Here is a 27,217-nt window from a genome sequence, read left to right as displayed (position 1 = left end):
AAGGGGCGACAACAGACAAGATCTCGCAGATTTCTTACACCTCTTAGCTGGTGCTAATGCCAGTCTAGCACTAGTGAAACAGATCTACAGTGCACATTGTATGTAGAGATTTGAGTCATCTAAGAAAGCTCCCATGAAAACAACTACTGTACATTGAAGTGTGTAGCCACTAGCCAAAATATAGCTTGAGTCCAACACAAAATACAAGATACTGTATACTCACTGAGAATTGTGTGTGTTTCAACAATAAATCTAATACATGTTTCTGAATAAATGGTGATTGGCTCTCCTCACAGTGTTCATAGGCTTGAACTTGGTTTCTACGGTCGACCATCTCAACTGACACATTACATTCCTTTAGCCTTCATCCTCGGACACCACTGTCCCTCTCTGGTACCTCTATAATCTGATACAAAACCATTGCATTGTGGGTGTTGATGTCCTCCTTCTCTCCTCCTGTCAGCTGCTGCGTGACTTCCCAGACGAACTTCGTGCGGACATCGCCATGCACCTGAACAAGGACATCCTGCAGCTGCCAGTGTTTGAGCGGGCCAGTAGGGGGTGTCTGCGCTCCCTCTCCTTGCACATCAAGACCTCGTTCTGTGCTCCGGGAGAGTACCTCATCCGCCAGGGGGACGCGCTGCAGGCCAACTACTTTGTCTGCTCTGGGTCTCTAGAGGTGCTGAAGGGCGGCATGGTCCTTGCTATCCTGGGTACGTCTTAGACAACTCACTTCCCTGTTCTGGAGTACACTTTCTTTTCATACCTTCCTTTTTCTGCCTCTCATGTCGGCGTTCCGTCTCTGTTATCAACTCTTTGGCAGAGTCTGAAATGGAATCTTATTCCCTTTATAGTGGAATACTTTTGGCCAGAAAAGCAGTACACTATATAGGTGTCGTGTCTTTACTGTCAATAAATTGAAGACATAGTTTTATCAAAGATTCCCTGTAATTAGTATAACGCGATCAAAGTAATTCATCGTGTAACTGTAAATAACAAGGAAACAGGGGGCACCAAGGAAAGTATTCAGATTACAAAGTTATAATTTCCCAATATAACCTTTCAGATATTTTCATATCTGATCAATTGTCTTCTGATTAATGATTTATTTATTTTACCTCTCGTTCGTCTCATTCCAAACGTCGTAAATTGTTGGCTATCTGCACGAACCCAGTCTTGACTATGAGTCATCCATACATCAATTGTCTTAAATCATTTATTACTAACTAAGTAATTCACAGAAATGCATAAACAAACAGTAAATATGGTTACATGAAATGATAGAATGTGCCCTAGTGGGCTGAACCGACATGGCAGCTTGTTAGACAGAGGGGCAATGGTGGGTCGACTAAGAGTTAATAACAATTAAAATGCTAATCCCTTACACATGAACGCTCACTCATTCGGGAACAATTGCAATCAATATATATATTTACGCCCAGTGTGTCGTCTTGATCGCTGGTGAAAAGTTCATTCATATCCCTCAATTGTTATCTCAGCAATATGGATGTTGTCATTATACTGTATGAGAGGAGAATCAAATCAAGTCAGATTATTAATTGTGTAATCTGTCTCTAGGCAAAGGTGATCTGATTGGGGCAGACCTGACAGCGCAAGACCAGGTGATCAAGACCAATGCGGACGTGAAGGCTCTGACTTACTGTGACCTGCAGCACATCAGTGTCTGTGCCCTTAGGGAGGTCCTGGGCCTCTACCCAGAGTATGGCAGTCGCTTCAGCTCTGATATCCACCACAACCTCACCTACAACCTGAGAGAGGGCAGCGAGGCAGAGGTGAGAACCACACATGCTCACTCAATCACTCTCTCAAAGTTTACTCTATGTGGACTGTGTAAACTGTAATGGAATTGTGACTCATTCTGACTCACTGTCCAGGGACTGACAAGGTTCTCACGGTCCCCTCTGCTCTCTCAGGTAAATGTGTGCCTTTTTATTACTATACTACAGATGGTGATTACTATGACCTGTCAGTCTGCTACTGACAGATAACTCAGGGATGCTCCTACAGCCACAGCCAACACGTCTACATAGTCCCAGTTTCACATTATCAACAACTCAGAGCTCAGAACATTTGTAGTCATAGCCAGAATCTTTTAAGCTAAATGTCCAAATAAAACATTTACACCTTGAGTTGTGAATAGTCTTTGTGACTCATCATTCCATTTTTCAAAGTGTTTGAATATTTGGTCTGGGACAGAGACATTTAAATGATTGAGGTTGATATGAGGGTTCTGGTCCCTGACCCGTTGCCCTTCCCTCTTAGGTGAACATATAACTTGATAAAAGGCTGAACACAATGTTCTTATCTAGCCCATTCCCAGATAGAACTTCTCTCTGAAAGAAGCAGGATTGCAACTCTCACGGCCCCATTTTGCCACCTTTATTGAGAGCTTAACAAAGGGCTGTCATTAGTGTGTTTACTATGTGTGTATCTCTGTGAGGCTGATTTTGTCCCTTGTTTTTTTCCTGTATTTGTGTGGGTGTTGGAGTAGGCATATGCCTTTGTGTGCGTGCACATGCATGTGTGTTTCTATGACATGTGAGTGTCCACGCGTTAATGATTCTACATTGTGCGTGGGAGTTAACTGATTCTCTCAAAAGTAATTTACCAGAATGTGAAAATGGTCTGGTAGAAATAAACGTAATAATAATAATAATCTGACCGACAAAAATGTCACTCTGAAGAATAACAATTAACAGCTAAATAATCTAACTCCTACTGAAAATGCTAAGTAGGCAGTGCACCTAATTGAGAGGAACAGCACTGACTCACAGCAGAACAGCTATTTGAAGGAAATTACACACAGTCTCTTGTTGCCGAAGTAGGTGAGGATGGAGGGGGAGTGGTCCGGAGGGGGGCTGGACCCTGATTATTTAGCATTTTTTAAACACCTGAAACATATGTTTCCTTCAATTTAGAGACATAAACATTATGCCTAATTCTATTCTACACATTCCAGAGCGTGTTATTCTGACTATTGTAAATCACAAATCTCAATATACTGCACGAACATGCATAGGATATAGTATTTATATAGTATTTTTCTAAATCTAAGCGTACCTCTTGACTGGTCTGGTGGTTATTTTTTTAAAGAAACTAAATATGCTTCTCTGCATCTCTGATAAAATCTGCTTGAAAGATTAAGATTATTCAGTGCACTTAGTAATTGCTTGGTTTTCTAAAGTCTACCAACTTTGCCAGCAGGCATGCCAGCTAAGATAGTTAGATAAGCTACTCTAAAGTGATTGACAGCCTGAAATGGCTTGGTGGCTAGTTATGAGGTTGGGAGATTGGGAACGTATCTAGCTGGCTAGCTGAAGCCAACTCCATAGAAAATTATATGGCTCTAGATTGCAGGAGAAAGCTGTTTCAGGTGTTTGAAAATATTACAATTCTCCAACATGCCCCCCTCCGGACAATCCCCCAGCCATCCTCGCATACTCTGTGCCCCCTCAGATTTTTAGAGTGCATGACGCCCCTGCTACCCATTACCGGCAGCTAAAATCACATTTAACTCTGTGTGTATCACTCTCTCTCCTCCTCCACTGGCAATAGGTTACTGGAGGGCATGCATGGTTTTTTGTGAGAACTACAGAGAACCTGTTACTCATGCCTCTCCTCTCCCACCTTCTGCCCCTCAGGAGCGAGTTGATAAGGACCACAAGCTTCCCTTCGTTGTGGAGGCAGAAGATGTGGAGTCTGGTGAGGACATGAGCCACTGTCCCACCGGTGCATCCCACCAAGGACAGTTGCTCCTGATGCATGGCCTGAGCAGCCCCGTCTGCCAACCTGGCCTCAGCAGCCTGCTGGGGGAGGAGCTTCGACATGTCAGTGCGCTCCATCTCTGCCGCTCCCCAGCCCAGGGCTGCAGAGGCCGTAGCCCCTCCCCTCAGCTGCTGTCCAATGAGGAGGTTACTCCCGCCCCAGTGCCCAACATGGTCACAGATCACAGCCCATCCCATAGGCCAGCCAAGCTGCTCATACCCTCCCTACATTGTGTCAGCCCTCTGGACCTCAGCCCCAGGTGAGTAATGAGACATAAGTGTCAATCAAAATGACTAGCGTTTGTATTTCATTAGCCCAGCACCTGAGCCTAAGGTTTGTAGGATAATAAGACTATAACCACTAACCAAAAAAACACTAACCAAAACATTTTTTACCTGGTAATAACAGCAAAGACAGATTACAGTTCAATTTATTTCACTGAAAATCACTTCATATTTAATCATAACCCACTTAAGTATGAACCTCTCTTCCTATCTCCTCTAGGGTTGTGGATGGAATTGAGGATAATGGGCAGTCTTTTCACTTCAATGTGGATCAAGGCGAGGCAAAGACCAATAGCGAAGGTAATGGTCTCCGGTTAACAATGGTTTAACTACAAAAATATATATTTTTCTAACAGTGGTTTTCTTTCTTTCTTTCAATTTAAAGTTTTATTAAGTTTTCTTGTTTTTCAATCAACCAACAAAACACATTCCACATTCACAGATGTGACAGGCTTAAAAAAATATAAAAAAATAAAAGAAGTTCAAATATATAATAATAACATATAAAATAAATGAAAAAATACAATTGAAATTAAGAAAGATTAAGAAAAATAATAAAAGTTTTTTTTTTGGTGTATATATATATACACACACACGCGCACGCACACACACACACACACACACACACACACACACACACACACACACACACACACACACACACACACACACACACACACACACACACACACACACACACACACACACACACACACATACACACATACACACATACATACACACATACATACATACATACATACATACATACATACATACATACATACATACATACATACATACATACATACATACGTACACATATACATACATACACACACATATGTACACATATACATACATACATTCACACACATACACACACACATATCCTACATACCTACACATACTCACAAATATATATATTTTTTAAACACACAAAAAACATATATAAAACTTGCAGCAACACTATCAAGGTTCTTATCAGCTATTTCTAGCCTTCGCTGACACGACGAGCCAATCATTTGTTTTTAGATTTTACAGCTGCTTACACAACATGTATCTGCACATTTCCCTAGTCACCCCGTTCACTCTGTCCAGTTTGAAATATAGTTGAATAGTGAAGACCAGAGTCTATCAAACTTGGGCTGTCTCTTGTGGAGGTCATAAGTGAGCTTTTCAAGAGGGAGCAAGTCAACAATCTGGTCAATCCACATTTTAAATGTAGGAGGGGTATTAGAGGCCCACAATAGAATAATACATTTCTTAGCAAAGTATGTAATAGTCATAAGCAAATTTTCTCTGTCAGGATCAAGAACAAAGTCCTGCTGGGCATTAAGAAGATAGATACACGGGTTCATATCAAACTGTACATCTAGTATTTTCTGTGCAGCAGTATGTATAGATTGCCAGAATCTGGCAATCTCTCTACAGCTCCAAAATACATGCATATAGGTTTAACAGTGGTTTTCTAACAGTAAATAGAAATGTGTTTTAGGCAAGGATACTGAATTGATTGGTCAGAAAATGCTTTTTTAGAATGATCCAAAGCAGTACAAGTAGGCTTTTCATACAAATGAAATGGTCTGAGCAAAGTGCTTTATGTTGGAGTGGGGTGTGAAAGCACTGATCATTCCATCCTTTCCCATCCCCCTTATAGACCCATTCCAGGTGAGCGCCAACTTACTTCTGGAAACAGAGGAGGTGAGACAGAACATCAGCCAGCTAAGCAAAGAGGTATGAACATACGATCACATTGACAGAATAAATGGACACATAAACCAACATAATGATGTATCAATGAACTGATAAATGAACGATTTGCTCCATCTAGGTAGAAAGAGCTCAAGAGACGCAAACTTGTTTGTTCTCCCACTTCATTTTCCGTACTCTACTTTCGCTGTACCCTAAAGAGTGTCGAAAAACAGGTCATCTCTGACACACTTTCAGCACTACATACACCACTCAGGCTATGTAGGCAAGAGAACATTTAAAGACATTTTTCCTCAAATAAAATGTAGGATTGTTAAATTGGAGATGGTCCAGATTTGAAAGCTCACGGAACACCGACTGATCATTTATGACTGTGCTTGTTTTTGGTTTCTACCATTTCTGACATAGAAAGAGAAAATAGAACTCTCCTGCCTTGGAATAATTACTATTCAACCAAGCAACAGATTATAGCTTTCATTATTCTGCATGCCATCTATTTTCCAGATGAATACCCTTAACCAGGAGGTGTCCAACCTGACCAAGGAGCTCCATGAGATGATGTGTTTCCTGCAGGGCCATGTGACCATGTTTCATTACCCTCTGCCATCTCCTTACGGCCTGCAGATGACCCATAACCCCAACCTCAGCAGCAACATGACTGCTGCCAATGACTGGCAGACACGGGTGCCTTTCAGTATGCCTGCTGGACCTCACCCATCTCACCTACAACATTACCCCCTCAGCCACCCTGCCAGGAACATGTGGGCCTACGGTGGGGTGCCCCCCCAGGGCAGTGGTCCCGCCATGGGTCAGAAGGTGGAGGTTGAGCACCTTCACCAGACGTCCAATCCCAGGTCATCCTGTTTACGTCTGTGCTGCTCGGACAGAGGCAGAACCACTGGTCAGGGACTTGAAGCCCAGTATAGGCCTTTCCCGACCTCCAGAACTACACCCAACTCTCCCTACATGGGCCACTCCCAATGCCGGACTGTGCCATCTCTTCTGAATCTCAGCTCTGCCTTCCCAGTACTCCCAGGTGCGGGTCCTGGTCAAGTTGAGTTCAAAGCCTCCATCCCCACCATCAGTACCTTTCGTCCCCTATGTTCCCCAGGCAGCCTCAGCCAGTCCCACCCCTCCCTGAGTGTCCAGGTCAACTCTGACGGCAGCCATTCACCGTCCATCTCCCCAACGCCTATCCACGTCTCACTGACCCCTACCGGCCAACCACAGCTCCACACCACCTTCAGCTCTCAGTCAGGGGGCTACACGTCTGTCAGCCCAACATACAATCAGACGCACAACCAGACCACCCAGGGGCAGGGTTCTCTCAACAGAGCCAGGAAGAATGACCTGGTGGGCTCCAGCCCTGTTCACACACTGGACTCATCCCTACCTCTGGTGGGGCAGTCAGCAGGACAAGGGCCATACTGTGGAGGGCCTAACATTGAGTATCCACGGGGCAGGGAGAGTCCTAAGAGGATGCAAAGTGATGCTGAGCAGGCAGAGTCCCAGACCCAGGAGACCAACATCAGCACACAGCAGGTCCTGGAAGTCGAGCCTCTCTGGGGCTTGGAGGTGACACATTAGCAACTGTCTGGAGACCCACAGAGACCAGATAAATAAACTGGAACATTACTGCTGCAAAGTAACGCTGAGCCCATCAACTCAACTCTCCCGTTTTGGTTGCATCTCTTATGCTACATGAGTTTACATTTGAGAAATGAATGATTGCTTTACAGTCTAAAACATACACCACACAGCAATCACACTACATAATATCGACACTGATTGTACTACTACTTGATGTACTGTTTATTTAATTTGACTGTAAATACATCATTGATATGGACCAGAGATTAAGAAGACAAGCTGACTCAGTTTACAAAAATATTAATCTTTGTGTTTTATTACGCATTTCTTGTGAACTGAAAGTTAGGTATTACTAACCGGAGGGTATCTCTAGACATATCACATTGAGACCTGGCAGCCATGGAAACAGCAAACCTCACCCCTTTCCTTCATTATATTGTGTTTACATAGAAAGTATCATCACCTAATGAGCATTATTTTGACATGTGGTTTTATTTCGATGCCATTGTTTGTGAACACACTGTGGAGCTCATTCTACAAGCAGTCTGGACATTACAGCATATGACCAATGTTTGTGCTTATTATTTTAAGAAATTGTTTCTTGGCTAGCCTGCCAGAGGATTGCTGGTCAAAGAGGACCTATGGTTATTTTTGTTTTTCCCTCTTCTGCAATATGGCTATTCATAGCTCTTGCATCTCTTTTTGCTCTTGTGTCTTGAACATTTTCTGACTTTTTCTATGCTGTATATTTGACTGTTTATTTGGTAACAGAGACTGAAATAAGACGTGCAATGTATAGCGGACTGTACAAGTACAATAGTTTCAGAAGCGTACAAATTACAGAATGATTTGAACAACGTGTGCAGACTGAAAGAGTTGTATATCATTGTGTTTGTTTGTAACTGATATTAGTTGTAAAATAAAACTATTTAGATGCAAACAGAATATTAACATATATATTTTTTTTTCACAGGGACTCATCTGAAGTGAAAAATGAAATAACTTGAAAGGTTAAACTGAGCAGGTCACAGTAGTGGTACACAATTACATAAATATTGTTAGTCAATCACTCAACATCCAACAATATCTCTTTAGATAGACCTATGCCTTTAGATAAACCCACACTAAAATACTGGGGCTTCTCCATTTGATACCCACAACATGAACGTTTGGGTCAGTGAGTGTACATTGATGAACAAAATGTAGATCTGAAATGATGTGAGAGATGATGGCAAATATTACGGTCTTTAGCGCCACCAGATGGTGATACATTTAAAGCAAACTCCTGTAAAGATTTTATTAAATACATTTGAAAAACGATGGGACCGAATCTGAGTTGTTGATTGTCTATCTGGTGCAAGGGGTGTTTCTTTTGACCAAAAAGATCAGCTCTGAAAAAGATCTGATGTTAAAAAGATCTGATATGATTGGTTAAAATACTAATTAGTGTAAAAACAAATATCAGAACTGGGCTGCCTATGTAAACGCTAGTTTGATGGTTTTTTTACGTATTTAAAAATATATATGCGGTTTAATCTTGCACTGGGGATAGTGGCAACTGCCACTGCTTGCCACTCCTACATTAGTCTCGTAAATCCGATCCTAGGCAAAATCAGTAGCATTGATACAATGTGGGAGCCAACAAGGCTGTTTACGGAGATTACTCCTAAATAATCATCCCTGGCCAGATTTGTGTTAATTAATTTAGTAAACTACAGTTCCCAGGTTCCCAACGACACATAATCAGAGGGAAGCCACACCTTCAAGAAGTGGGAGGATCCCGGAAAAAAATGCACCAAGCAGAAGTGAAGGCCGGGGCCTATGTGTTGAGCAGTCGTAGTGAGCTGTGATAGAGAGATAAGTCGTCAGTCGAAATTGTGCAAAGTGAGTGTATACGAAGAAAAGGGAACGCATGTCTGACATTTGCCTCTAACGGTAAGCTGTTATCTATACTATTTTGGTTCAGATTTCCACTGTCAAATTTTGCTCAAGCAACCAGACAGTAAACTAACGTTAGCTAGCTACCTAGCCAGAGATATGTCGCTAGCTAACGACTGTCAGATTGATATGTTAAATGGGACTAATTACTTGAGCAGAGAGCTAATGCGGTAACTAGTTAGCAAACAATAAAAAGCTTTGTTCATAATTTGACCAAATAGTTATTTATCTTTAATGTTTGATTTACCCCGTCTTTTCTGTGCGATGTCATCATAAACAGCCAAGTTAGTTAGCATTAGCTAGCTTTCGTCAGTGTCGTTCAATTTGGTTTTTACTGGCAGTAACGTTAATTTACAGTAGACATATTTTTGTCGTCTACTCAGCTAACTACCTACTCAACTACAGCTCTTATTGACATTATATAACAATTTTATAAAATTGTTTGGCTTTTAAAAGCTAGCTAGTTACTGTAACTTGGTGGGCTAGCTAGCTAAATTACAGAAATGTCATGTGTTAGATTTGTATTTGTATTTCATAGCTAGTTAGCCTTTAACTGACAGCTAACTAACTATATAGCTAGTACATTTTATTTTTGGTCCAATCAATTTGATAAACCTTTCATATGTTGATTTCTAGCTTTCAACAGAGCATCTTAGCTCATTGCCATTGGTGTCAGCAGGCTCTTGGTATCAGTGATGATGACGATATTATGAGGAAGTTTGAAACCCACCAACTTAATAGCTACTTATTCTTTCTGATCACGAATCATTCCATCTTGCAGTAACCCACGTCACCTGCTCTTGTACGTTAATTGTTATCTTGCCACTGGTTATCGTTTACTTAGTTAGGTCTCAAAACATATTTTGGATAATTGGAGTTCAAAGTGCATGGCTGTATCTAATTAGGCTCATCATTGTGAATGCTATCATTTGCTGAGTTACATTTTTTGTCTGTACTTGATGTCAATGGTGGTACAGCTAGGTCAGTTATCTGATGTAGCCCTCATCGTGGAAGTCTGTCTGTGTCATGTTACTTTTGTATGAATTGCATGCTTCCTTTTCTCTGGTCTATGGTGGAATGTGGTGTCCCTCCTAACTTCCTGCGTCTCATCAGTCCTGTACCCTTGTTCACTCCTTCACCTTTACTGCAGGTCATCTATGGCAGTTGTTCACAAACTGTGCGGTCGGCAGGAGGGTGGGCACGGGAGTCCCACCGAACTCAGTTCGGCTTTCAACTTACTCCTGAAAGTTGTAATAGTAGAATGTACAAGGTGCAATTATGACATTGGGTAGTGCATCGTCCGTTTTCCTCTTGTCATGTCAGTCATTGCATACCTTAGAGCAGAGTTTCCCAAACCCTGGGTGCATGTTTTGGTTTTTGCCTTTGCGCTATACAGCTGATTCAAATAACCCACTCATCTTGAGATGTGCCTTTTGTTACGTAAATCATTTGTTAAATGGGGTGAAAAGGAGACTGAATTGCAGATTTAAAAAAAAATAATAATAATAATAATAAATGTAAGCTCTAGTGTAATTGAGTTTCTATCAGGAGTGAGACACTAAGACTTTGGGCAAGCAGAGTCAACCTCTGCATCATTCAAGACGGTTCATTTGTGAGAAGCTGTTGAAGTTCACATTTTAGACATTGTTATGTAAGTGTCAGCTGAAAAGTGGACTGAGCTTGAGTCTTTTGGGTAAACACCAGGGTAAATCCTCATTGGAAACTCATTGGTGTGTTATGGCTCAATAACAGGACTAGAGAAGGGATTTTTAATAATTTTCCCAAGTTGCTGCCATGTTATGGTGTGGACCTTGTCCTTTGAGAGTGGTGACACATTTTGACACAGGCAAATTATATAAAAGGCAATATTACAAGCTGGCATAAGATGTTTGTTTGATTTTGTGTTGTAAGCCTAGTTAAGACAGTTTCTAGGATATTTCCAAATATTCCTGACAGAAAAATAACTAGTAAAATAACATACGTGAGACGCAACACTTTTCAATGTTCAATCCAAAGTAAGCCTAATTAGTATGCGTTAGTGTGGTCAGAAAGGTTGTAATGCATTGGCGTCGATAGAGGAATGAATGAATCGGGTGTGTAGGAGGAGAAGCATGCCCATTCACAATGGGTCATTCTGATGACTCCTCAAAAGACTGAAGATATCCTGTAGGTGTGATGTTTTTTTTCTGTTACCCAAGCTGGAGAGTTCTGTGTGCAGACTGGGTTAGTGGTCAGTTTGCTACCAGACTTGTTTGAGACTTACAAGATCAATGTATGCCCCCTATTGATTAAACCACAATTTAGGCCTAAACAAATGGGAAATTATTTCATTAAGTTTGAGCCATTAATAATTGTGTGTGCTTCTTCGCAGCCTGATTTGAGACACTCACTAACCCCACCCCGACCCTTTATTTCTGCAGCCGAGGCTCTGTCTGGGGTTATTTCTCATACTAGCCCCATGCTCAAATTGAATTGGGGTTTGGGGTTTAGTCTAGTAGGCCTATGCAAAAACAGATGTTTTTTAAAATCTCACTTAGGGTTGCAAAGCTACCGGTAATTTAAAACGGTCACCTTAATATTTGGTCATAGATTACCTTGTAAGTTTGGTAATTTATACTTTAATTATAAATATTAGTTTTCATTATTTTCATTTATTATTTTTTAAATATCTGTATCATATTGTCCACGAGTTTCTAGTAGATGGACCATATGGACCACGAGAGACTTTTTTTCAGGAATTATCTCGGCTTACTCAACAATGGCTTTATTTTCAATTAACTCTGAAACTGTTGTCTTTTTCCACCACTTGGATACATTTCCCTTTAATGTAAGAGACCAAAATTATCGGCATGGATTAGAATTGTATTACACAGGCTTTTGCTTGGCTGTCATGTCTCTCACAGAGGGAGTCAGAAAGAGAAGGAAATTATTTCCCCCTTGCCTGCCCCAATCATTTGCTAGTGATGTGTATCCAGTTTGCATTCCCAGAGATTTAGGCTGTGTTTAGACAGGCAGCCCAATTCTGATTTTTTTTTTTCTTCACTCGTTGGTCTTTTGACCAATCACATCAGATCTTTTAAAATCAGATCTTTTTTAGAGCTGATCTGATTGGTCAAAAGACTACCGACTGAAAAGAATATCAGAATTTGGACTGCCTGTCTATACGCAGCCTTAGTCACCTTTCCTCTTCCAATTGACCCATCCCTTACTCTTTAGGCTTAGTATCTCTTGCATACCCTAATCGAGTAGCACAGTGGACTGTCTCGCTTTCTCTTCCCTCTCTGGGTTTATCCTCCCTGACGGTTTCCCATCCAGGCCCAACCCTTTTAAACTTCAGATGAAAGCTAAGCTAACAGCTGGATGCAGGCCAGGCGGGGTGGTATGGATGCTGCTAGCTCCACCCTCCCTCCCCGTTACATCTAATTCCTCTGGTCCCTCCACCTTTGGAGTTCAGAAAACCTGTTGTCATGTCACCACTTATTCCTTGGTAACTGGTTAAATTACGTCTCTGCCTGACAGCTTGTTGCACCACTAATTCCATGGCATTGATGACGAATGCACGCTGACACATCTGTAGATAATGGCTGTGCCAGGAAATGGGCTAGTTAATGGTTCAACTGGAGTCTAGGAGTGGGAGACTGAATTGTCCTTTGGGAACACACAGCTCAGAGGCCTATTGGGGTGTGTATTGTTAGCAGTGCTAGCCTAATCAGTTGTTTAGGGGAATTCTGTGCATTCTCATAGTACAACTAACTTCATTCTACCCAGTCGAGTAACACCGTGTACTCTCAGTCCAATAACATCGGGCTCTCTTTCTGATCAGTCCCATTCCACCCCCTTCTGATTCCCATGAACAGCACTGGCCTAAGAGTTTTACCTAGCCTGATTCCAGATCTGGTTGTGCTTTTGCCTACTCCAATGTCATTATCAAGCCTTTCAGCAATGTTTGGTATGACAATTCCATAACAAGTTGACAAGAGAGCAGAAACTGACTGGCACCCAGGCTAAGTTGTACCTGACAGCAGAGCACAGTGGGACTGTGAGCTGTGATTGAAGCATACCTTTAGGCTAGTTGTGGTCAATGAGGTTGGCTGTGAGGGCTCTGAGGTTAAGAGTAGGGCTGGGACGATACCAGAATATGTTTTCCATGTCAAAAATGAAACCACGAAGCAGATCTAACTCTTTGGTCCTTTAAAAAATCTGCTGTGTGTAAAACATTGTGTGCGATAGCTTGGAAAAATAAATAATGGATCACTCTGGATGACAAAATAATGTTTGTTTCCAACATTATGGCTGTTTTCCTAAAGTTAAATCCACTTTGTGTTTTTGATTCCTTGCCACGATACTTAAGAGTATCGCGATACTGGTCGGGTCCCGTCCCTAGTTAAGAGTAGTGTGGTGCATAGCGGATGGGGTTCATGGCCAAATATGAGAGTGGGTACTTAATGTTAGCCAACTTAAGGCCAGGTGGGTGGACCCATTCATCTTGTGTGTGTAATGTTTGGGATGTCAAGTATAAGAGGAAACCCACACTGATGGTAACTGATGTCACTGGTCATGTTAAATAGAAACTGAACAGCTACTGAGAATTCCCCCTCCCCCACACTCTTTTTCAGACTTACTAACATGCTGACCAAACTGACCATGTTGAATGACATGAATGTGTACATTTATTATTTAATTGTTTAATCCAAAGTGCTTGCGTGTGTAAACGTGTGTCTGCGTAGCCAGGCTCTAATAGAACTTGGTTATATTTTAGACGCTAGGTGCGCTGCAAGTCCCGCCTCTCCCATCGACCCATTTGGTTTTTACGAGCATTTACCAACGTGGGTGATTTGAAAGATGAACAAGGTCCACATTCCAGTCCAGTTGGGGGCGGTAATGCACCTTAAAGTTGGTTGCCAATCGCCATGTAAAATCCACAGAAGAAGAAAAAGACTCTGAACAAGGAGATATTAATCAAATAATTTAACTAAAAATGAACTAGGTTTCCCGTTTTTATCTGTGGGTCAAAGATTCAGCTTTTTAAAAAAAAGACCAGATGTATTTCAGGTAAAATAACCCAATGTTTATCTCTCAGGATCAATTATCCAGCAACAGCAAGCTAGCTAGCTAAATGTCAATTTAATGTTTCATGTGTGTTTTGACCTGACGCCAAATTAATATAGTTGGTTTTGGTATTTTAACCTGCATGAACGCGGCTGGTGGGGATAGAGAACACCAACATACACACGCGGAGTCGGTTTGGTCAGCATGTCCATCATGAACGTGGCTTCTTCATTTGATATATTTGTGCATGCATTGTCTTGAATAGCATTAAAGTCTACCTCATGCATGTGAGTGAGAAGCTGTTGATTGGATCATGAGGGCAATGCATGCAATATATGTATGTAGTTAATTGTGGGTGGTGCCTCCAGTTCTCAGTGGCTGTGTGTTTACTAAGTGCTTGGATTTCAAGCTGGCAGCAAAGCCCACAGGAGGCTGTATGAACATTTGACCATCTCTCTCCTACTCTCTCTTTGACCCAGCCTCTCTCCCCTCCATCTCTCTGACCCACTTCAGTGTGTGGAGGTCTCCAGAGTCCATTAAAGATGCCAGCAGAGGGCTGCTTAGATGCATGATGCTGCTCTGAGTGACTCTCAGAACAGGAGTGAGTGTTGGGCCAGCCACTACAGGCCCTCTAGCAATCAGTCAATCATATTACCAATTATATTTTTTATTCATTTTACCTTTATTTAATCAGGCAAGTCAGTTAAGAACAAATTCTTATTTTAGATGGCGGCCAAACCCGGGCGACGCTGGTCCAATTGTGTGCCGCCCTGTTCACTATACTGTTCAATAACCATGTCCTAAACTGTTTTTGGTTTATACTGGTGGATTGAACACAGGACTTTTTGATGTAGATACGATTTTCAGTTATGTTTGTCCTCTGTGTTTTATATTATTTAGAGTGTTATCAGTGTTACTGACACTAATATAAAATATGGGCTCATATGACTAGCCTTGGTTAAATGTTCTCATTCCCTTATCCTGTTTTTGGTTTCTGAAGCCCTCATCCCGGCCTCTCCCTCCCCTCTTCTCCCTGTCCTTGGCTATGGAACCTTGTCCTGGGGCAGTGAGGCATGCTGACCTCTTCATTTCCATAGTGTGTGTAGTAGACTATCAAGGTTGGAGAGCAGTCACACCTGTTGTTTTGTCTTAGAATGGTAGACCTACTGGTAAACGCGTTGTGTAAAAAGTGCCTCCAAACATTTGACCGACGTGACCTGTTTAGGCTACGGTAGCTTAATTAGAAGAGATACTAGGATGATTCTACGTTCTTCTCAGAAACACAAAGACATTGAGCTTAGTTCCACAGTCTTGGTCTATTAGCTTTCTTACAACTTCCTGTCTTGTTTGCACCTCTGTGTCTTCATATCAGCACATAGGTGTGTATGTGGCAGTAGTCTAGGCCTTTGGTGTGCTACCTTGCTGTACTGTCTGCTCTGTGCTGGGCTGACCCTCTCAGGCCAGTGTGTGGTACCAACACAGTGTGATCTTCTGTCACATGCAGAAGATTAGGTCCTTGCCTGGCCTGGGAAGGACTGAGCGTCAACAGCAACTCTACTCTGGCTGGCCTACCTCTCTCTCACTCCTTAACCAGGACTCTATGGTCCTTCTGTAGCTCAGTTGGTAGAGCATGGCGCTTGTAACGCCAGGGTAGTGGGTTCGATTCCCGGGACCACCCATACGTAGAATGTATGCACACATGACTGTAAGTCGCTTTGGATAAAAGCGTCTGCTAAATGGCATATATTCTCTATAAAATCCATGTTGTGGACAGAATCACAAGATTCAGACAAAACAGAATTCAGCAATATTCAAATGTATTGAACTTATTAGAAAATGTATTAATTTTCCCAAGTTTATCTTAAGACATGAACTAAATGCATCAGTGATTTGCATGTTCCTGCAACTATCTGAAACTGTGTGTGTGTGTGGTGCCCGCATACGTCTACACTCTGTGTAGCGAAGATGCTAATGCTAAGTCTTCTGGTAGAGATGGCTTCCCAAAAACATTGCCAATGAAATGTTAACTACAAAGTTGCCTATGCCGACCTGGGAGAATGATTTCATGATTATTTGCATCAATCCAGTGCAGAGTATTCAAAACAAATAGCCAATCACATGAGCACTACAGAAACGTTGCTAACCAAACAGCGGTCTCTTGCTGGTGCACACTTGCATTAAAGGGTCAAATGTAGATGTCTTTAAGCATTGTTGTGGAAATAAAACGTCCGATTTTTATTATTTTTCAATAATAATAATAAGACAGCAAAACGGAAACCTGTAAACAATAAATTAAAATAAATACAAAAAAAAATGAGAAAAAGGAATTTGGGGGTAAGAATAAACTAAATATGCCATGGGACCCTCATTGATTTAGTTCTGTTTGAGTCACTCAGATGGTGGAACACAGCATAAGCCGTGTAGAACTGTAGAGAATTAGCTTTAAAACTGCAATGTATTATCACTGTAGAATTGCAGGAAACTGTACACATTTCTCTACGTCCCATGGCGAGACCCCCCTTCCCAGACATTACTCTCCCCCCCCCTCTAGTCAAGTGTGTTCTTTCAATCTTTGAATGCACTCACTGTTGAAAGACAGGCCTATAGTAGAAGCCTATACACTGTGTCGTGTATAACTATTTAGTGACGTTATTGTGATGTTTCACACTTAGTTATAGATTTTAGTATTGTAGGCTAACCTAGGCTGGTTGTCCTAACAGTGAATGGTTTAGTAAAAAGGGCCAACAGTACTGTATGTATGTGCGTATGTGCATGCTACTCTGTCCTTCTGCAATGTTCACTTCCTGCTATGATATTAATTCCGTTTCTTGTCCCTTTCACCAAGCAGAAGCTGACTGACCTCGTGAAGTAGCTCTATGGAAGATTTGTTTAAGTGTTTCTTACTGTAGTCATATTAAAGTCAGTGTAAAGAAGAACACTTGGACTCTGAGTACACTGGCCCAACCATAAGATGACAATCTGCAGATCATCATGTGACTATCTAAGTTAAGACGGATGTGTGCAGGCCCAAGGTGGACTGTAAACACAGAAACAGGAGTCCTTGGGGCAAGCAGCTCAGACTATCATTTCCTGTTCTGTGTTTTCACTGTGGTCCTCAGCTCTGTGGTCTGAGAACACACACACACACACAGGTTGCATTGGGTTGGATGTGAACAATCGTTGAACTCGGCTTTAGGCTAATGTGTCTAGATGAGGTTTGGCGTTCAAGCGTCATGATTGTGAATGCTGACGGTTAACTGTGGTCGTACTCATGGCCCAATCTACATATCTAAATGTTGCTTTAGACAGGACCCCATGACATTTCCTTCACTGCTGTATTTGACTGAGTCTAAAGTAAATATAATTAAAAGAGAAGAGGGCAGGGCTTATCTCCCTGTCCAGCCCTTGCTTCATTCAAACGGACATCCAGACCACAATGTAGGTTTCCAGTAGGCCTATCAGAAAATAACCTTAATTTAAACATTGAACTGTTTTCTTGTCAAACCATGGTGGTGTTTTAGAAGCACTGACATGTTCCTCGACCAATGGTGTTCATCAGAACATTATTGATTTACAACACTGATCAACTGGAGCAGAATAATTAGTCTGCTAGGCATTGATTTGAGGCATTTGGGGTTTTTAATGAGTAACTGATGGACATCAGGACCATTTTATAGGTTTGTTTGAACCTGAATAATAAGCCCAGTCAAAGGTTAAGATACAAAGGACTCACTACACTGGACCGTGAAAGTAGATTGGTATAAACCAGACACTTACGGGTGTAGCCAACTTGGTATGACACCATTGACTCCTTGCAGTCAACACTTTTCTCACTGATTTAGGGAAGACTATAAGAAATTATAATGACTCCCTATATTCACCTCGATAGCTCTAAATGGCATGCATAGTGTACAAAACATGAGGAACACCCACTCTTTCCATGAGACTGACCAAGTGAAGGCTATGATCTCTTATTGATGTCACCTGTTAAATTAACTTCAATCAGTGTAGATGAAGGGGAGGAGAAGACTGGTTAAAGAGGGATTTTTAAGACTTGAGATATGTAGTCCATGCCCATTCCTGTGTTTAAAAAAAAAAAAAAAATAAAAAATTATACAGTTATTTTTTAACTAGGCAAGTCAGTTAAGAACAAATTCTTATTTACAATGACGGCCAAACCCGGGACGACGCTGGGCCAATTGTGCGCCAACCTATGGGACTCCCAATTACAGCCGGACCCTGGAATCGAACCAGGGTCTGTAGTGACGCCTCTAACACTGAGATGCAGTGCCTTAGACCACTGCGCCACGTGGGAGCCCAGGGGTCGTTGTCCTGCTGGAAGACCCACAACCTTCAATGGAGTTCCAGTTTCTGGACATATTTGGCTGCAACTGTATTTTAACCTGTATATAAAGTGCCTTCAGAAAGTATTCACACCTTGTTTTACAGCCTGAATTAAAAAATGAGTAAGTTCAGGAGTAAACTTTTGTTTAACAAGTCGCATAATAAGTTGCATGGACTCACTCTGTTCAATAATAGTGTGATTTAAAAAAATGACTACCACAATTATCTGGATGTGTGGAAGGTCCCTTTCCAATGCCTCGCAAAGAAGGGAACCTATTGGTAGATTTTTTTTTTTTTTACCAGACATTGACTATCCCCTTGAGCATGGTGAAGTTATTAATTGCACTTTGAATGGTATATCAGTACACCCAGTCACTACAAAGATACAGGTGACCTTCTTAACTCAGTTGCCGGAGAGGTCAATACTTATTTATGTAAATGACATTTCATAATTTAATTTTCAGTAAATGAGCAATATTTCTAAACATGTTTTCACTTTGTCATTATGGGCTATTGTGTGAAGATGGTTGAACAAAACCATTTAATCCATTTTGAATTCAGGCTGTAACACAACAATGGGGAATAATTCAAGGGGTATGAATACATTCTGAAGGCACTCAAGTTTACTAAAGTTTTCCTGTATCACACTGGCTGCCTACAAGTGATATTATTACTGTCTGTTCTTTCTTCCAGCGCACACAGGTGAAGTCCCCTCTTCCTCCGGCCCCCTCACTTCCTGGCCTAGACTCGCCTGACCCAGCTTAGCCCACCCTCGCCTGGCCCGGTCTCAGCTCCAGTCCCTGCTCCGCTTCAGAGCCCCAGTCCTCCGCCCAAGGCAGCCTCATTCTCCACCAAGAGCCTCTTACCCCGGTGAAGCTCTCTGCTCGGCAGCATGGCAGGTCGAGGAGGACCAGCACGGACCAACGGCGCGGCGGCCAGCAACAAGATCTGCCAGTTCAAGCTGGTGCTGCTGGGAGAGTCAGCGGTGGGCAAGTCCAGCTTGGTGCTGCGCTTCGTCAAGGGCCAGTTCCACGAGTACCAGGAGAGCACCATCGGAGGTGAGTAGGCACGCCGTTGGCATTGTCATTCTTCTGACTGTCTTAGTCATGCTTAGTGTTTGTTGCTTTACAGCTGTCCTTGTGTTGATGTTATAAAGGTCAAGTAGATTGGAAGTGTGAATGTGTAGTAGAATGAAGACCACTTAGAATGCCTTGGTAACCGGGGATGTGTTACTGCTAGCTAGCAGCCCTTACCCTAGCTGTTGTCAAGTGCCAGGTCAGGAGCAGACATGAGCTACAGAACCAGATCTTTCTTGGCAGCTGATCACCTGACTCTTGCATGAGCAGCCGAGCCTTTGACTGACACTTTAAATATGCCACAAGGAGTGGGATGTCTTTACTCCCGGCCACAGAAAGCTTTATGGAGAATGTTCAAACTGAAAAATGGATAAGTGTGAGAAAGAGGTACTTGTCATCTGCCTAAGAAGGTATGTATTGACTTAATGCTAGCCAGAATGGAGCTGCGAGAAGGGGGTCTCTCTCTGTGGGCTCTTAAAACAGGAAGGAAGTCGGTCAACAATGGGATTTCCTGTCCTGGAACTGCTCTAATATCTACGGATCTGGAAACCAATACTTGATGGTTTTAACATTCAAAGAATTCCACTGCAAAAATTGGGTAATGAGTAACTATTTATTTTCAGCTTCACCTAGTGTTATAAACTTACACACGGGTGTTGGGAATTTCCATTATGATTTAGTGGTTTACTAGCTAGATTGCTTTGATTTATTTATGCATGACCCTTTAAATAAATGTTAAAAAGTAGAGTCGCATCATGCAGCCACAGCAGGGTGAGGCTGGAGAGACCGGATGCTTGGTGCTTACACTAGCCAAAGCCTTAGGACGAGTCAGCATTTTCAAAACATTTTAAAACCTGTTGTCAGCTGTCTGGTCAAAGGTCACTGAGCTTCAGTATGGAGCAGGCTTCCTCTATGAACGCTGCTGTACATTTCCCTCAGCCGTGTGACACAACGGGCTGAATTAGCAGTGTCTTTATGTTCCATGGATTCTCTTTCATGACTGTCTTGTTTAGTATATTTTACTCTCACTACACAGTAACTTTTTACCCAGTGCTTAGTGCTCTGCGATTCGATCTTGTTTATTTACCTAATAATTGTCCCTTCCTCCTCTCTAACGTTGGAAGGCTCCCAATTCTCCTCAGTGCTGGCTTTGTAGCTTGACGAGTTCTCATTAAGCCACTGTTCACGTTTCCTCTTAACTGTCTCATGGCCTTGGCTGTTGGGATTATGTTTGCCTTGTGCTAGTTTAACTCAGCCATGTCAAATAGGGACAACTATACCCCTATGACACGATCTAAGGAAGAAAACAGAATACCTGTCCTGTACAGATACTGAGTTTTACTCCACTGTGAGGAAATGCACAGGCAAAGTCAAATGTACACCTCTTTTCTATGTGTAGGGCATTTGCAGACTTAAAATAGAGCCTGAAACTAAGTCTATGATTTGTCTCTACACCCATCCAGCTGCCTTCCTCACACAGACCGTCTGCTTGGATGACACAACAGTTAAGTTTGAGATCTGGGACACTGCAGGGCAGGAACGGTATCACAGCCTGGCCCCTATGTACTACAGAGGAGCGCAGGCTGCCATCGTGGTCTATGACATCACCAACACAGTGAGTGACGGCTGCTGGTCACGTGTGGAACTGGTTCCTGAGTGTTGTCAGCACTCAGCAGTGCTTTTTAGCTGAGGTTGATTATTCAAACCCTCAACAAAGGACAGACCTTTGCTCTCGTAACTGACACTTCTGTAGCTATATAATAGAGCTCTTGTGTGGGAAAACAAACATCCATTGTGCAATCTGACTTTGTCATGTATTTCATCAAATCACAAATGTTTTTATGATGTTATTAAGAATGTTTATTTTCCTGTGCAGGATACATTCACACGTGCAAAGAACTGGGTGAAGGAGCTCCAACGACAAGCCAGCCCCAACATCGTTATTGCACTGGCAGGGAACAAAGCTGACCTGGCCAACAAAAGAGCTGTGGACTTCCAGGTACTGAGGAACTCTTAACAATTAGATGCTGCTAGTCCCACTGGACTATTAGTGGAAAATGTCAATGATAAGTTTGTTTAAACAGGAGAATGTATTAGAAATGTCATTTTCATAGTTTCTGTTGATATTCAAGAATGCGCACGAACTCTCAAAGCTTTGGGTTATTACTGATTGTATCAATGTGTTTGATGGGGCTCTAAAGATCTGTCCTTGTGTGTAGGAAGCACAAGCGTACGCAGATGACAACAGTTTGCTCTTCATGGAGACTTCAGCCAAGACGGCCATGAACGTCAATGAGATCTTCATGGCCATAGGTACGTGTACCACAATATATGTGCATTTATAAACTGGGTGGTTCGAGCCCTGAATGCTGATTGGCTGACAGCTGTGGTATATCAGACCATATACCACGGGTATGAAAGAACATACAGTTGAAGTCGGAAGTTTACATACACCTTAGCCAAATACATTTAAACTCAGTTTCACAATTCCTGACTTTTTAATTCTAGTAAAAATGACGTCATGTCAGTTAGGATCACCACTTTATTTTAAGAATGTGAAATGTCAATAGTAGAGTGATTTATTTCATCTTTTCTTTCATCACATTTCCAGTGGGTCAGAAGCTTACATGCACTCAATTAGTATTTGGTAGCATTGCCTTTACATTGTTTAACTTGGGTCAAGCTTTTCGGGTAGCCTTCCACAAGCTTCCCATAATAAGTTGGGTGAATTTTGGCCCATTCCTCCCGACAGAGCTGGTGTAACTGAGTCAGGTTTGTAGGCCTCCTTGCTCGCACCTGCTTTTTCAGTTCTGCCCACAAATGTTCTATAGGATTGAGGCCAGGGCTTTGTGATGGCCACTCCAACACTCCAATATGACTTTGTTGTTCTTAAGCCATTTTGCCACAACTTTGGAAGTATGCTTGGCGTCATTGTCCATTTGGAAGACCCATTTGCGACCAAGCTTTTAACTTCCTGACTGATGTCTTGAGATGTTGCTTCAATATATCCACATAATTCCCCCCCTCATGATGCCATATTTTGTGAAATGCACCAGTCCCTCCTGCTGCAAAACACCCCCACAATATGATGCTGCCACCCCCGTGTTTCACGGTTGGGATGGTGTTCTTTGGCTTGCAAGCCTCCCTTTTTTTCCTCCAAACATGATGATGGTCATTATGGCCAAACAGTTCTATTTTTGTTTCATCAGACCAGAGGACATTTCTCCAAAAAGTACGATCTTTGTCCCCATGTGCAGTTGCAAACCGTAGTCAGGCTTTTTTGTGGCGGTTTTGGAGCAGTGGCTTCTTCCTTGCTGAGCGGCCTTTCAGGTTATGTCGATTATAGGACTCGTTTAACTGTGGATATAGATACTTTTGTACCTGTTTCCTCCAGCATCTTCACAAGGTCCTTTGCTGTTGTTCTGGAATTGATTTTTACTTTTCGCACCTATGCATGTTCATCTCTAGGAGACAGAACGTGTCTTCCTCCTGAGCGGTATGACGGCTGCGTGGTCCCATGGTGTTAATACTTGCGTACTATTGTTTGTACAGATGAACATGGTACCTTCAGTCATTTAGATATTGCTCCCAAGGAGGAACCGGACTTGTGGAGGTCTACAATTTTGTTTCTGAAGTCTTTGCTGATTTTCTTTTGATTTTCCCATGATGTCCAGCAAAGAGGCACTGAGTTACACAACAGGTACACCTCCAATTTCCTCAAATGATGTCAATTAGCCTATCAGAAGCTTCTAAAGCCATGACATTTTCTGTCATTTTCCAAGCTGTTTAAAGGCATAGTCAACTTAGTGTATGTAAACTTCTGACCCACTGGAATTGTGATACAGTGAAATAATCTGTCTGTAAACATTTGAAGGAAAAATTACTTCATGCACAAAGTAGATGTCCTAACCGACTTGCCAAAACTATAGTTTGTTAACAAGAAATTTGTAGAGTGGTTGAAAAATTAGTTTTAATGACTCCAACATAAGTGTATGTAAACTTCCGACTTCAACTGTGTTTGTACCACTCTAAGTTGGTAACCAGTTTATAATAGCAATAACGCACCTCAGGGTTTGTGGTATATGGCCTATATACCGCAGCTAAGCACTGTATCCAGGCACTCCACATTGCTTCTTGCAAATGAACAGCCCATAGCCATGGTATATTGGCCACATACCACACCCCCTCTGGCCATATTACTTAAGTATACACTGAGTATTATAAACTGGGTGGTTTTAGCCCTGAATGCTGATTGGCTGACAGCCGTAGTATATTAGACCGTATACCACGGGTATGACCGAACATTTATTTTTACTGCTCTAATTACATTGGTAACCAGTTTATAATGCACCTCAGGGTGCTATAATGCACCTCAGGGTGCTATAATGCACCTCAGGGTGCTATAATGCACCTCAGGGTGCTATAATGCACCTCAGGGTGCTATAATGCACCTCAGGGTGCTATAATGCACCTCTGGGTTTGTGGTATGAGGCCAATATACCATGACTAAGGGCTGTGTCGAGGCACTTCGCGATGTATCGTGCTAGAGAACGGCCCTTAGCCGTGGTATATTGGCCATATACCACACCCCCTAGCGCCTTATTGCTTAATTAGAAATACCTTCCAAATATTGAGCTGCACCCATCCTTTTGCCCTCAGAACAGCCTCAATTCGTTGGGGCATTGACTCTACAAGGTGTCGAAAGCGTTCCACAGGGATGCTGGCCCATGTTGACTCCAATGCTTTCCACAGTTGTGTAAAGTTGTCTGGATGTCTTTTGGGTGGTGGACCATTCTTGATACACATGGGAAACTACTGTGAGAAACCCCGCAGTGTTAGTTCTTCACACAAACCGGTCCGCCTGGCACCTACTACCATACTCTGGTCAAAGGAACTTAAATATTTTGTCTTGATTTTGAAGTGGATTTAACAATTGACATCAATAAGGGATCATAGCTAACATAATAACCCGTTCCTGTAGGTTCATGCTCTACAACATCCGCAGAGTACGACCCTGCCTCACACAGGAAGCGGCGCAGGTCCTAATCCAGGCACTTGTCATCTCCCGTCTGGATTACTGGAACTCGCTGTTGGCTGGGCTCCCTGCCTGTGCCATTAAACCCCTACAACTCATCCAGAACGCTGCAGCCCGTCTGGTGTTCAACCTTCCCAAGTTCTCTCACGTCACCCTGCTCCTCCGCTCTCTCCACTGGCTTCCAGTTGAAGCTTGCATCCGCTACAAGACCATGGTGCTTGCCTACGGAGCTGTGAGGGGAACGGCACCTCAGTACCTCCAGGCTCTGATCAGGCCCTACACCCAAACAAGGGCACTGCGTTCATCCACCTCTGGCCTGCTCGCCTCCCTACCACTGAGGAAGTACAGTTCCCGCTCAGCCCAGTCAAAACTGTTCGCTGCTCTGGCCCCCCAATGGTGGAACAAACTCCCCACGACGCCAGGACAGCGGAGTCAATCACCACCTTCCGGAGACACCTGAAACCCCACCTCTTTAAGGAATACCTAGGATAGGATAAAGTAATCCTTCTCACCCCCCTTAAAAGATTTAGATGCACTATTGTAAAGTGGCTGTTCCACTGGATGTCATAAGGTGAATGCACCAATTTGTAAGTCGCTCTGGATAAGAGCGTCTGCTAAATGACTTAAATGTAAATGTAATAGCTTTCACCTGGTCGGTCTGTCATGGAAAGAGCAGGTGTTCAAAATGTTTTGTATACTCGATGTACATTTCTTCCCAGAACAAATCAAATGTGTAGAAACCATAAAGGCTTCCTACTCACTGTTTCTTTCTGTCCTTCTCTGTAGCCAAGAAGCTTCCTAAGAACGAGCCAGCGGGTGGAGCCGGTGGCCGGGCCGGTGGTCGGGCAGGAGTGGACCTGCAGGAAGCCGCCCCACAGTCTGGTGGTAGCAAGTGCTGTGGTGGGAACTAACCAACTGGACCGACACACCAACCAACCTGCAGTATCAACCAACTGATCAGACCAGCTGACAAACACATCCCACGGTCAAATCAACTGACGGTCTGACCAACCACCATGCACCGATCAACTGATAAGCAAACCAGCTCACAGGCCAATCAACTGTCAACACACAACTCCAAGGTTCCAATGATCAGACCAATAGACAAATGACACAATTATGACCAACATGACGACCTACAACTGTTTTAACTTAACCGAGGACATAACAACCCATTATCTCCAACCAAACGATGGACATCTGACATCATCCAGGCAAAAAACAACCCCACTTAGGGAGGAAAAAAAAGATCAATCCTTACCAATCGCACTTAACAGAGCACTGTTCTTTTTTGTTTCACTGTATTTCTGTAAAAAAATCAAACGCAACTGGGAGGAATAATGAAAAGGATCTTTATGCCCTCTCCTTTCTCTCTCTCGCTCTCTCGTCATCTTTATTTACCATAATGCTACAGTATTTCAATGTATGTCTTGTCACTTCTAACCCTGTTTAGTTTGGTGGTGGGTGAATGTAGCAATTTTCATTATTTCATTTTCCCTTGTTCCCGATCGTCACCCTTGGGCAAAAGAAGGGAGTGTGTTCAACCCCAAAAAATGAGTTAGTGAACAGTTGTTTCCTTCCAGCTATAGCAGTTGTGTAGATTAACTGAACTATTACATTGTTATTATTATTGTTATTATTATTATTATTACTTTGACTTATTTTCGACATGTTAAACAGTATGATTTCAAAGACTAGACCACCTATCATTAATCTATGATATCCAACCATGTGCATTAACATCATTGTCACCAATAACTCATTTTTAGCATTAATGTAATGTTTTTGAATCATTCATATACAATGACGAAAGTGGAATAAAAAGGATAAAGCAAGAGTTGTTTTCCTGACCAAAATCACAAAAGTGTATTGAAAACATGTTGCTATTATTTGTATAATGATTTTTCTTCAAACATGTAACCAGTCAGTAGTTACTGTCAATACAATACCTTCCCAATCTCAACATGATGTTTTGTCATCCTCAATTATTTTTGTCATGTAACAATGTATTTTTTTATTGATTTTGTGTACAATTCTTTTGTTTTCTGAAGAGTCTCTGGTATTGGGTGCACTGGTTCTGTCACCTCTTGTGGTTTCAGATGTTCTCTTCAGTTTCTTTTGCTTTTCTGTTCTTTTTTTAACGTTTTCCTATCGGGGATGGATTCCTCTAACCAGTCCGTGTCTGTTATGACATCAATGACTAGCACAACAGTACCTGCAGCTGTCACTGCTGTGAGATGGGGGGACAGGGGTAAACCAAGCAAAACCACAAATTGTCATTTTACCAATAAATAAGGGGGAAGGTATCTCATTGTCTGCCTGTCTTATTTGTTGTATGACAATGGGTATTAGAGTAGAAGATTTTTCACGGTTAGATTTCACCTAACAGCTATTTGTATCTC

The 27,217-nt window shown here is 42.3% G+C and overlaps 2 protein-coding genes across 2 annotated transcripts in view; both read left to right on the top strand.

The window, feature by feature from the left end:
• Nucleotides 1–8,653, top strand: part of LOC118372170 (potassium voltage-gated channel subfamily H member 4-like) — a 31,148-nt gene extending 22,495 nt beyond the window's left edge. The window contains exons 10-15 of the mRNA XM_052518719.1: nt 464–713; nt 1,579–1,793; nt 3,663–4,045; nt 4,291–4,370; nt 5,731–5,807; nt 6,288–8,653. Coding sequence (XP_052374679.1) covers nt 464–713; nt 1,579–1,793; nt 3,663–4,045; nt 4,291–4,370; nt 5,731–5,807; nt 6,288–7,370 — 2,088 coding nt within the window. The 3' untranslated portion in view covers nt 7,371–8,653. The remainder of the gene's footprint in view (nt 1–463; nt 714–1,578; nt 1,794–3,662; nt 4,046–4,290; nt 4,371–5,730; nt 5,808–6,287) is intronic.
• A 485-nt stretch (nt 8,654–9,138) lies between these two features.
• Nucleotides 9,139–27,121, top strand: LOC118372173 (ras-related protein Rab-5C-like). The gene is made up of 6 exons (XM_035757968.2): nt 9,139–9,308; nt 19,398–19,762; nt 21,244–21,395; nt 21,657–21,779; nt 22,000–22,093; nt 25,602–27,121. Exons 2-6 carry the CDS (start codon nt 19,597–19,599, stop codon nt 25,724–25,726), a joined length of 660 nt encoding a protein of 219 aa, XP_035613861.1. The 5' UTR covers nt 9,139–9,308; nt 19,398–19,596; the 3' UTR covers nt 25,727–27,121.
• The last annotated feature ends 96 nt before the right edge of the window (nt 27,122–27,217 follow it).

This window comes from Oncorhynchus keta, chromosome 5, assembly GCF_023373465.1.
Source record: "Oncorhynchus keta strain PuntledgeMale-10-30-2019 chromosome 5, Oket_V2, whole genome shotgun sequence".
Lineage (NCBI taxonomy): Eukaryota > Metazoa > Chordata > Actinopteri > Salmoniformes > Salmonidae > Oncorhynchus > Oncorhynchus keta.
This window is presented reverse-complemented; position numbering and strand designations above follow the sequence as displayed.

Coding starts and splice junctions, on each gene's coding strand:
- LOC118372173 (XM_035757968.2), top strand. CDS start 19,597: ATGGCAGGTCGAGGAGGACCAGCACGGACCAACGGCGCGGCGGCCAGC. Junction 19,763..21,243: donor CCAGGAGAGCACCATCGGAG/GTGAGTAGGCAC, acceptor ACACCCATCCAG/CTGCCTTCCTCACACAGACC. Junction 21,396..21,656: donor TCTATGACATCACCAACACA/GTGAGTGACGGC, acceptor TTTCCTGTGCAG/GATACATTCACACGTGCAAA.